The sequence below is a fragment of the Phoca vitulina genome, unplaced genomic scaffold (genome assembly GCF_004348235.1).
Source record: "Phoca vitulina isolate PV1807 unplaced genomic scaffold, GSC_HSeal_1.0 scaffold3, whole genome shotgun sequence".
In the NCBI taxonomy this organism is placed as follows: domain Eukaryota; kingdom Metazoa; phylum Chordata; class Mammalia; order Carnivora; family Phocidae; genus Phoca; species Phoca vitulina.
Window position 1 is genome coordinate 79,243,131 of NW_022589706.1, and position 12,476 is coordinate 79,255,606.

General features: G+C 35.6%; 1 protein-coding gene across 1 annotated transcript in view; it reads right to left on the bottom strand.

Annotated features, from left to right (window-relative positions):
- CENPE (centromere protein E) overlaps nucleotides 1–12,476 on the bottom strand; it is an 82,360-nt gene that overhangs the window by 46,170 nt on the left and 23,714 nt on the right. The window contains exons 17-24 of the mRNA XM_032398842.1: nucleotides 11,323–11,397; nucleotides 10,974–11,093; nucleotides 8,974–9,096; nucleotides 8,725–8,890; nucleotides 8,177–8,331; nucleotides 6,309–6,623; nucleotides 5,929–6,198; nucleotides 5,613–5,771 (exon numbers count right to left, since the gene is read on the bottom strand). Coding sequence (XP_032254733.1) covers nucleotides 5,613–5,771; nucleotides 5,929–6,198; nucleotides 6,309–6,623; nucleotides 8,177–8,331; nucleotides 8,725–8,890; nucleotides 8,974–9,096; nucleotides 10,974–11,093; nucleotides 11,323–11,397 — 1,383 coding nt within the window. The remainder of the gene's footprint in view (nucleotides 1–5,612; nucleotides 5,772–5,928; nucleotides 6,199–6,308; nucleotides 6,624–8,176; nucleotides 8,332–8,724; nucleotides 8,891–8,973; nucleotides 9,097–10,973; nucleotides 11,094–11,322; nucleotides 11,398–12,476) is intronic.

Sequence of the window (12,476 nt, forward strand, 5' to 3'; positions counted from 1 at the left end):
AAATAGAAACCAAAAGAACAGTAGAACAGATCAACGAAACTAGGAGCTGGTTCTTTGAAAGAATTAACAAAATTGATAAACCCCTGGCCAGACTTATCAAAAAGAAAAGAGAAATGACCCAGATAAATAAAATCATGAATGAAAGAGGAGAGATCACAACCAACACCAAAGAAATACAAACAATTACAAGAACATATTATGAGCAACTATATGCCAGCAAATTAGATAATCTGAAAGAAATGGATGCATTCCTAGAGATGTATAAACTACCAAAACTGAACCAGGAAGAAATAGAAAACCTGAACAGACCCATAACCACTAAGGAAATTGAAGCAGTAATCAAAAATATCCCAACAAACAAGAGCCCAGGGCCAGATGGCTTCCCAGGGGAATTCTACCAAACATTTCAAGAAGAATTAATACCTATTTTTCTGAAACTGGTCCAAAAAATAGAAATGGAAGGAAAACTTCCAAACTCGTTTTATGAGGCCACCATTACCTTGATCCCAAACCAGACAAAGACCCCATCAAAAAGGAGAACTAAAGACCAATATCCTTGATGAACATGGAGGCAAAAATTCTCACCAAAATACTAGCCAATAGGATCCAACAGTAGATTAAAAGGATTATTCACCACGACCAAGTGGGATTTATCCCTGGGCTGCAAGGTTGGTTCAACATCCCCAAATCAATCAATGTGATACAATACATTAATAAAAGAAAGAACAAGAACCATATGATCCTCTCAATAGATGCAGAAAAAGCATTTGACAAAGTACAACATTCTTTCCTGATCAAAATTCTTCAGACTATAGGGATAGAGGGTACATACCTCAATATCATAAAAGCCATCTATGAAAAACCTACAGCGAATATCATTGTCAATGGGGAAAAACTGAGAGCTTTCCCCGTAACGTCAGGAACACGGCAGGGATGTCCACTATCAATACCACTGCTATTCAACATAGTATTAGAAGTCCTAGCCACAGCAATCAGACAACAAAAAGAAATAAAAGGCATCTGAATCGGCAAAGAAGAAGTCAAATTCTCACTCTTTGCAGATGATATGATACTTTATGTGGAAAACCCAAAAGACTCCACCCCAAAACTGCTAGAACTCATACAGGAATTCAGGAAAGTGGCAGGATATAAAATCAATGCACAGAAATCAGTTGCATTCCTATACATCAACAAGACAGAAGAAAGAGAAATTAAGGAGTCACTCCCATTTACAATTGCACCCAAAACCATAAGATACCTAGGAATAAATCTAAGCAAGGAGGCAAAGAATCTGTACTCAGAAAAGTATAAAATACTCATGAAAGAAATTGAGGAAGACACAAAGAAACGGAAAAACGTTCCATGCTCATGGATCGGAAGAACAAATATTGTGAAGATGTCAATGCTACCTAGAGCAATCTACACATTCAATGCAAGCCCTATCAAAATGCCATCCACTTTTTTCAAAGAAATGGAACAAATAATCCTAAAATTTGTATGGAACCAGAAAAGACCCTGAATAGCCAGAGGAATGCTGAAAAAGAAAAGCAAAGCTGGTGGCATCACAATTCCGGACTTCAAGCTGTATTACAAAGCTGTAATCATCAAGACAGTATGGTCCTGGCACAATAACAGACACATAGATCAAAGGAACAGAATAGAGAGCCCAGAAATGGACCCTCAACTCTATGGTCAACTAATCTTTGACAAAGCAGGAAAGAATGTCCAATGGAAAAAAGACAGTCTCTTCAACAAATGGTGTTGGGAAAATTGGACAGCCACATGGAGAAGAATGAAACTGGACCATTTCCTTACACCACACACAAAAACAGACTTAAAGTGGTTGAAAGAATTCAGTGTGAGACAGGACTCCATCAAAATCCTAAAGGAGAACACAGGCAGCAACCTCTTTGACCTCAGCTGCAGCAACTACTTCCTAGAAACATCGCCAAAGGCAAGGGAAGCAAGGGCAAAAATGAACTATTGGGACTTCATCAAGATAAAAAGCTTTTGCACAGCAAAAGAAATAGTCAACAAAACCAAAGACAACCGACAGAATGGGAGAAGATATTTGCAAATGATGTACCAGATAAAGGGCTAGTATCCAAAATCTATAAAGAACTTACCAAATTCAACATCCAAAGAACAACTAATCCAATCAAGAAATGGGCAGAAGATATGAACAGACATTTTTCCAAAGAAGACATCCAAATGGCCAACAGACACATGAAAAAGTGCTCAACATCACTTGGCATCAGGGAAATCCAAATCAAAACCTCAATGAGATACCACCTCACACCAGTCAGAATGGCTAAAATTAACAAGTCAGGAAATGACAGATGTTGGTGGGGATGCAGAGAAAGGGGAACCCTCCTACACTGTTAGTGGGAATGCAAGCTGGTGCAGCCACTCTGGAAAACAGTATGGAGGTTCCTCAAAAAGTTGAAAATAGAGCTACCATACGATCCAGCAATTACACTACTGGGTATTTACCCCAAAGATACAAATATAGGGATCCAAAGGGGTACGTGCACCCTGATGTTTATAGCAGCAATGTCCACAATAACCAAACTGTGGAAAGAGCCAAGATGTCCATCGACAGATAAATGGATAAAGAAGATGTGGTATATATATACAATGGAATATTATGCAACCATCAAAAGGAATGAAATCTTGCCATTTGCAACGACGTGGATGGAACTGGAGATTATTATGCTGAGTGAAATAAATCAGAGAAAGATGTGTATCATATGACCTCACTGATATGAGGAATTCTTAATCTCAGAAAACAAACTGAGGGTTGCTGGAGTGGTGGGGAGCGGGAGGGATGGGGTGGCTGGGTGATAAACATTGGGGAGGGTATGTGCTATGGTGAGCGCTGTGAATTGTGTAAGCCTGTTGAATCACAGATCTGTACCTCTGAAACAAATAATACATTATATGTTTAAAAAAAAAAAAGAAGATAGCAGGAGGGGAAGAATGAAGGGGGGGAAATCGGAGGGGGAGACGAACCATGAGAGACTATGGACTCTGAAAAACAAACTGAGGGTTCTAGAGGGGAGGGGGGTGGGGGGATGGGTTAGCCCGGTGATGGGTATTAAAAAGGGCACGTACTGCATGGAGCACTGCGTGTTATATGCAAACAATGAATCATGGAACACTACATCAAAAACTAATGATGTAATGTATGGTGATTAACATAATAAAAAAATAAAGTGGGCACTCTAAGGGGAATCATGAGAGACCTACTAATGCAGCCCCTTGGGGTCCAGATGAACAGAGGGGTCCATCTGGGATTCCATTATGAACATGGTAACAGAAGACTAAGCTGATCCTAGCCTTCCATCCCAGATTTGAGACACCCCAAGAAACAGAAAAGCCCTAGTTGGACCTTTTTTATCAACATAGATGATTCTAGCATAAACTTAATACCACACACCAGCTGGTCCCAGTGAATAGAACTCTCTTTTTCCCTCACTCCTCTGCTATTGCCCCTTCTCATGGGGCCCTATAATTGCATTTTTGCATCTGTTTAAAAGCAGCTAAATATTGTATTGTTGTATCTTATTTTCAAAAATCTTTTCAAAAAACCTTCCCCTAATGAAAGTGAAAGTTATAAATTTCAAATCAAGGTAAAATGCCTTTGGCTCATTTGATTGATCCAAACTACATATAAGCTGAGAACACAAGATATAAAACAAGTGAAAATGCTTTTCTAGGAGAGAAGTACTGAAGCATAGGGAGAGAGAGGGAAAGCTTTTCCAAGGCAAGAATACTGTACCCCAGGGTAAAAGGGGAAAAAAATCTCATTATATAGAGTAATAGCATATAAATCTATATAGATATTTATTTATATAAGTTGGAGCTTACTGAATTATTCTGAAGCAGTATTTGTTTTTATTTAATAATATGTCCATCCTGATTTTTCTGTTTGCATATAATATGCAATTTTAAAAAATTTTATGACCATATGACCCAGTTGCATTATCTATATACATACATACATATTATATATACATATACTATGCCAAGCTATGGATGTGTGAAAGATTATTTCACCAGTCTCCCACTGATGAATGTTTTAAATTCCTAGTAGCAAATATTCTGGAATAAATAGTATTAAGTGCATAAAATTGAAAGGCAGTATAAAAAATCCTGTTGATAATATATATCAAAGGCATTTTTGAAAAGTAGAAATGTATATAGTAAATGAATCCATTGTATAAAATTATAGGCAATCACCTGTTACAGACTGAATTTTGTCCTCCCAATATTCATTTTGAAGCCCTCACCCCCATGTGACTGTATGTGAAGATAAAGCCTTTAAGGAGGTAATTAAAGTTAAATGAGGTCATAAAACTGGGGCCCTAATCCCATAGGATTGGTATCCATTCATTCATTCATTAGGCTCCATGCCCAGTGCAGAGCCAGACGTGAGGCTCAAAATCACAACCCTGAGATCAAGACCTCACCTGAAATCAAGAATTGGTCACCCAATCGACTGAGCCACCCAGGTGCCCCAGGATTGGTGTCCTTTTAAGTAGAGGAAGAAACGCCAGTGCTCTTTCTCAGCTTGAGCACAGGAGAAAGGCCCCGTGAGGACACAGAAGGAAGGTTCCATCGGCATGCAGGGAAAAGAAGACTTAACAGAAACTAAATTTTCTAGCACCTTAATCTTGGACTTCTAGCCTCCACAACCAGGAGAAAGTAAATTTCTGTTGTTTTAGCCAGCAGTCTTTGATATTTTGTGATGGAAGCCCTAGTGGACTAACACATCTCTCTTAAAACAAAAAAACAAAAAACAAACATCATTAGCATCTCCTAGTGTTTGTTGTATATAATTAAATAACCAGTTAAGACCTTATTCTCCTAAGGTCTCAGGACAAAATGAACCATATTACTTAGAATAAATTAAGGTGAGATTTAAACACCTAATAGTAAAAATTATAGCACAAGCCCTAGAAACAGGCATAAATAAAATATACACATTGATTTTATAGGGATCTCTAAGCAAGTTTAATATATAAAATCTGACATAAAACAAATATTTTAGACATAGTTAATAATAAGCAAACTTTCTTAGAATTCAGAGGGGTTTTTATTTTTATTTTTTTTAAATTGTTTTTAAAAGATTTTATTTGTTTATTTAATTGACAGAGAGAGAGAGAGAGAGAGAGAGACAGTGAGAGAGGGAACACAAGCAGGAGGAGTGGGAGAGGGAGAAGCAGGCTTCCGGCCGAGCAGGGATCTTGATGCGGGGCTCGATTCCAGGACCCTGGGATCATGACCTGAGCCGAAGGCAGTCACTTAACCAACTGAGCCACCCAGGCGCCCCTTCAGAGGGGTTTTTAAAGACATTTAAAATACATTAGGCCTCAAAATATCAGCTTAAAGTTTGAACTAATTTTTGCCTTTTTTCCCCAAATTGATTGTAAGCAGTTATATCTCAAGTTATTTCAAAGACATCAGGTTTATGTTCGTAAATTATTGTTAGTTATTAGCACTGTGAATAATAAACAAGGTTGAGATTATCATTATGTACTTAAGTGTTTGAGGTAAAAGAGAAAGCTCATCTACACATATATAAAAACTTTGATGGAAACACCATTTACCTTTTCCTGGAATTCATCCTTAGTTTCTCCTAGGTTTTCCTCTGTACGCAAATTCCTGGAAGTTTCCTCAGAAATTTTCATTTTTAGTGTGTTAATTGTTTCTTGGTGTTGTTTCAAAGACTCAAGAGTATTTCTTAATTGTTCTTGGGTGTCTATATTCTTTGTCAGAGAAACAGAAAACAATGTCCATTAGAATAATGTGAAACAGTGGAAGTAATTTTGTAGTGGCTACCGGATCATGAATTATAAGTGATGGCTCCTGTCCTGTTTGTAAAGAGGCTCTGAATTTTCAGAGTTTACTCAGTAAAAGCCTTACCATGTTTACAGTATCCTGAATGTCACTTTTGAGTTGGTCCCTCTCAATTTGCAGGCTCTCCTGGAGTTGTTTTAGGTCCTCCTTTTCTTGGGTTAAGGTTCTTACTTCTACTAAAGTTTGTTGAAGTTGCTCAGCGATCAGTGTTTTTTCCTTTTCCATAGTTTGCAGCCTCGAATCTCTACTTTCTAATTGTTCCTTCAGCTCTTCCACTTCATTTAACCTTTTTTGACTCTCAGTTGTTTTCTGAACTTCTTCAGATTTGGGAGAAAGCTTTAAAATAAGAAAAAGTAAATGTGAAAAGCAGAGCATTCTATGGTATATAAATGGAAGCCAAACCCCAGAAAGTTAAAGATCGCTCCTAGAGGGTGTCTTGTACCAACCTCTGTGTTCACAGCATCCAAACTTAAACCAAGTTTTTGAGCTTGTTTAGAGAGATTCCCTATTTCCTGATTCATTCTTGCATTCTCCTCAAGGACCATCTTATACTTTTGCTCAAATTCAATATGATGATTTTTAAAATCCTGGAATTCTTGATCAGTGCTTTTGTAATTCAACTGGGTAATTGCTAGGTCATTTTTAGTTTTCCCAATTTCTTCAAGTAAATCTTGAATTCTACTTTCCTTTTGAACTACTTCAGAAAACAAATTGTCTCTTTCTGATGTTATTACACAGAGCTCTTCAGATTTATCATGCATCTATGGAAACGAAATAAAATTTAGCTATGTTAGCAATGTATGATCTACTGAAGCAGTTTTCAGGAAAAAAAAGTTTCCTCGGGGTGGGGAGTAAGGTGGGGGAGGGGGAAGACATTGAAATTATGCAAAAATTTGACCAAGGAAAGGCAACATTTTTATTGTCACCATCCTTTAACAACGTATTATCCTCTTTAAATTTACCTTCAGTTTTATTTTCTATTCTCTTTGGGTTCTAGCAAGGATTGCATGGAGAAGGATACTCAGTAGAAACACTTTATTTCAGGATGTGCCTTTATTTCCTTATCTATCATTCTAAAGTATTTTCTAACCTCTTGGTGTGTCATTTTATGTTTCGTCTTAGAATTTGACACATTTTTTCCCTAAAGCCTTTGAATGTAGCTCCAAATTCTAAAAATGTGATCCCTGAATAATTTAAATAGTTAAGCTTTATTTGAATTATTATTTAAATAAACCCTATCCAGCTTATAAACAGTAAAATCACTGTGAAAGGTAAGGTAGCAATGGTGGGAAGAAGAGATGCGAACTTAAAGCAGAGGCTAAGGACAGGGGTAATACAGCAGGGTTGTTTCAATCATGGACTTAGGACAGGAGGCACATCTGTGTAGCTCAGCTACTGGCTTCGTAACTATTTGTTGAGCTAAAAAACAGCACCTACTTTAAAGAGTTTTTAGGATGACTAAATAATGTTGCTAGAGTTCTTTAGCATGATGTCTGCCACTTGGGTCTTCAAACACTTGTCAGTTTTACTTCTTTTAGAAAGGTAGAGAGGAAGGAAAAGCTGGCTGATGATTCACAGGTTTGTTCACTGGCCTGCAAGATTTACACTGACCCCTAAACTTTATCAGTCCCCTCCCTTACATCTCATTATGTTTTTTTATTCAACATAGTGATGGAACTAGTACCAAAAAAAAACGTTAAAAAAAGGATGGGCCATAGAACTCTATTTAAAGATTTTATTTTTAAGTAATCTCTCCATCCAATGTGGGGCTTGAACTTACAACCCTGAGATCAGGAGTCCACACTCTCTACTGACTGAGCAGCCAGATGCCCCCATTGAATTCTGTTTAAATCATTTTTTAAAAAATTTATTTCAGAGAGATAGAGAGCATGGGGGTAAGAAGCAGAGGGAGAGGGGCAAGCAGACTGCACTGAGCCCAGAGCCACTGTGGGGCTGGATCCCACGATCCCGAGATCATGACCCGAGCCGAAACCAAGAGTCAGATGCTCAACCAACTGAGCCACCCAGGCGCCCCTAGAACTCTGTTTAAGTGAAACATTTGAGGACTACAGAAATGGTTGTTACATGGATCAAGTTACTAAATATACTGTTAAATAGGCTTTGAAAGTATGTTTTCTGGTAATACAAGAAAATTAGAGGAGGAACTACATTCATTTCTATTCCTAACAAATTGAGTCATATGTTTACACTCTCTTGACTGCTACTTTAAGATAAACTAGAGCAAGACATTTAAAGTGCTATTACAAAGGTTTTTATTTCAAAAGAAGAATTATTTGCTTAAAAATGTGTTTACCTCTTTCCTCAGCATTTCTACTTCTGAGGGTAAAGATTTCAATGCTGAGAGCAAATTAACTTCTTTACGCAAAGCTTCATTTTCTTCAACTTCTTTATTCAGTTCTTTCTGGAGGTCAGTAACCTTTCTTTCCAGTTCCAAATTACAGAGCAAATCTAACATTTTGGGTAAATTAACACAGCGTGCAGTTATTGGGACAATCTAAATTATATGCAAAGTTAGATTATTTAATCAGACTATATAAAAATTTATTGAAGAGTCAATGTTGGTTAACAGGTAATCTAACTGTTAATAGTTCTTCAATCAATTTATGAAAATCAGGTCCAATTTATTTGAAAAATAATTCCTAAACCCTTATTAATTGGAATTCCATGGAAGCAGTTATAAATACTGATCTCAAATAATATCGAAACTCATTATTAGGCTATTAAAACAATCATATCAGAGGATAATATATTTCTACCCATTGGAATATAGTCGCAAAATCCTTCAGGTAGGTTTCTAGACAAAGTCAGATCTGCAAAGAATTAAGTGAAATTATGAAATACCTTTTGGAACTTTGCCATCTCTAAGGGAGGTGAGTTTTGTTATTTCATTAAAAGAAGATTGTAATTCTTTCTCCAGATCCACTTGCATTTTCTTTTTTTCCTCTAGTTGGCATTGATATAACTGAATATCATTTTCCATTTGCTTGTATGTATTTGTAAGTTCTTTCTGTTGAGAGAAAGATAGCAAATTCACAGAAATGTAGTGATTGTAACAACTATTTTATTATAAATATTACAGGAAACAGTTACCATTTTCTCTTTCAGCTCCAGATTTTCACTTCTAAGAAAGGCTGATTCTTTCTTGGCATCAAGGGCTACAGTTTCAGTATCAAGCAGAGTCTGTTTCATTTGTTTTATGTCTTCAGTGCTTTCCTATACACAGGACAAAAAGAATTTAGTGAAATATGCTAATTTCAAATGTCTATTTAGGAAAAGATGAAAAGAAATAATATTTTCCATAATAAAAATATTTTAAATATTTATTTATTTATGAAAAATTGGCTATATTTTTCCAAATTATAGAAGCATTGTATAGACTGAAGAAATTTGTTATTGTTTAAAAAAGGTTAACACAATTGTTGTTCAGCTAGCTTGTTAAAATTTCCTATGTATTTTTAAGTCATTCTAAAATGACCTGCCATCTAAAAATGGCAGGTGAGTAGTTCATAATTAAAATTAAGGATATGAAATCACAAATTACAAAGAAAAAGACAAAAAAACCAATAGAAAAACAGAGAAAAGATGAACAGGCAACTCACAGAAGGGAAAATGCAAATGATTGATAAATACATGAAAAGATCTCAGTCTCATTTTGAGAGAGAAGTGGCATTTTAACTTTAGCTTACATAAATTCAACCACATATATCCTTGGCAGAATATTAATGCACAAATGAATGAATGAATTGGATGAATAAAGAGAAAGAAATAGCAATTTTTAAAAAGTGGGCAATTCTGCTTGCCACTCTATCAACAGACACTCCTGGATTATATGAAAGTGCCTTTCTTCCCCCTTTCTTTAGAACAGTAAGATTACTTTTACAAAGGATCATTTGTCAGTTAACAGAAGAGTCCTGATAGAAGGTAATAAAAAGTACTCTGAAAAACTCAAATGAAAACAAAAGAAGAAAAACCAAAATTTCAGCTTGAAACTGCTGCCTTCTTAAAAAGAGTTAAAAACTAGAATCAAACTGATACTTTCTTGAAGTAATCAGGAGGACTGAAGGCAAATAGAATAGAAAGCAAGCAGCAAAAATTAACAATTTCATCATGAAATTCAATGTTATTTAATGCCATATCTTTTTTTTTTTTAAGATTTTATTTATTTATTTGAGAGAGAGAGCATGCAAGAGAGAGCTCGAGCAGGGGGGAGGGGTAGAGGCAGAGGGAGAAGCAGACTCCCTGCTGAGCAGGGAGCCTGATCCCAGGATTGATCCTGGGACTCCAGGATCATGACCTGAGCTGAAGGAAGACGTTTAACTGACTGAGCCACCCAGGAGTCCCTTAATATCATATCTTATACCAACTAAAATCATCTAGAGCTACAGTTTCTGAAAAATACCAAACTGTTAAAATAGTTATTTAAATTATAATGAGAATGCATTAATATTAATGAAATTTATAAAATCATGCTCAATCGCATGTGATATGTACAGTTTCAGTTACTTATCAATACCAACATTAAGTGCTCACCTGGAGATACTGACTACATACTTCTGCATGCATTTGCATAAAATAATTGAAAAAAATAATAAATTTTGAATTACTAATTTTTTTTATTTTTAAAATTTATTTATTTGACAGAGAAAGACACAGCGAGAGGAGGAACACAGGCAGGGGGAGCGGGAGAGGGAGAGCAGGCTTCCTGCAGAGCAAGGAGCCCGATGCGGGGCTCGATCCCAGGACCCCGGGACCATGACCTGAGCCGAAGGCAGACGCTTAACGACTGAGCCACCCAGGCGCCCTGAATTACTAATTTTTAATGGAAGCTCATCCTTAACTTACTTATATTCACTCAAAGAACGATATTCTCAACTCTCTATGAATGATTCTTTATCCGTAAAATGGCAATGATACTAACAGTCCCTCTTTTACAGAGTCATAGACAAGATTAAATAAAATACTATATGTAAAACAATTACAACAATGCCTGGCAAACAGTAGGCTCAATGTAAGCTCAATATTGATAATAATGATGATGGTATACTAAAAATGCCTACATGATTAAACAACAAAATAAACCTGATTTTTACCGATGAGTATGACAAGTCCATTTTCATGTCTTCTGACTTCTGAGAGTCTATGTATTTCTGCAGCTTCTTAATCTGGTCTTCCCTTTCTCTAAGCAGCTCTACTTTTGAGCTTAGTTCATTCTATAAGAAGTACGAAACAGAAAAAAGTGAAATGTATTTTCTTGGATTTAAATTTTAGGGGATAAAAAAGAACTTACATTTAATAGTTTAAACCGTTAGTAAAATTTAAAAAGTTGATATTTAAAAAACAAAACGTTTCTTCTATTTTCTGAAATCATGTTCAATTACGTATGATGTACATTTTATAGTTCTAGTTCCTTATAATAGAAATACCAACATAAATGCTCACCTCAAGATCTTGATTATACACTTCTGCATGCTTAACTAAATTCTTTAAGTTGGAAATTTCATGAATTAGTTGCATCTGTAAGAGCATGTGAACAGGCAACAGAGCAAACCACTGGTTAATAAAGCAAAAAAAAAAAAAAAAAAACCCACCAAAAGATAGCATTTATTCACTGCTTCAGAATCACCAAAACAGTAAGAAGGGATTAAGAGATCAGTTGTTCAAGCTACTGTTACAGAGCATCTCATTATCTGAAGATACAAAACAAACAGAAACCCAGTAAGTCAAACAAAAAATCCTCAAACCCCACAAAACAAGCAAACAAGAAAAAAACCTCAGCATGACCCAAGTAACAGTTATGTCACCTGTTAATAATGCTATAATAATGTCAAAAGCAAATTAGTATGCATCCCTTGGAAGATATAAACTGGTAATCAAACTTTAAAAAACACACTTTTAATAGATTTTTGTTTTGGGGAGGTTCAATGCAGAAATGTTATTTATTCTACAAGATATTTTGGTTTCTTCCCATAAATTAGCCATTTAGTTTTACACTGGCATACTTTTTAAGGATTTGTGTTTTAGAATTTAGGTCTGGATTAGGGTAGTTTCATGTGGTGCCTTTACAATAATATTACTGTTCACTAAAGCTACAGAGATATGTATAGGATTATCAATTATTACCTTATTGATTCATTCTATGGAAAATGATGTTATTGCTTTATATTTTTTAACTGTCTAAAAGTATAAAGAATACTTAAAAATACATGTGTTTCTATTAAAGTTTCCTTTCCATCAAATACCTGGAGCATTAAATATTTGAGTACTACATACATTTGTGTCAAAACACGTAAATGACAACTTACCAAAGATAAACATACTTTCTCTTAGAATTATGAAATCTTCATAATTCGGTGAGTCCTTAAAAAGTAAAGGCAAGGTGGGTGGGGGGATGGGGTAACAGGGTGATGGGCATTAAGGAGGGCATGTGATGTAATGAGTACTGGGTGTTATATGCAACTGATGAATAACTGAACTCTACCTCTGAAACTAATGATACACTATATGTTAATTAATTGAATTTAAATAAAATAAGATTAAAAAAGAATAAAAAAGTAAAGGCCAATTCTAGTAGAAATGTAAGGGATTTACGAAAA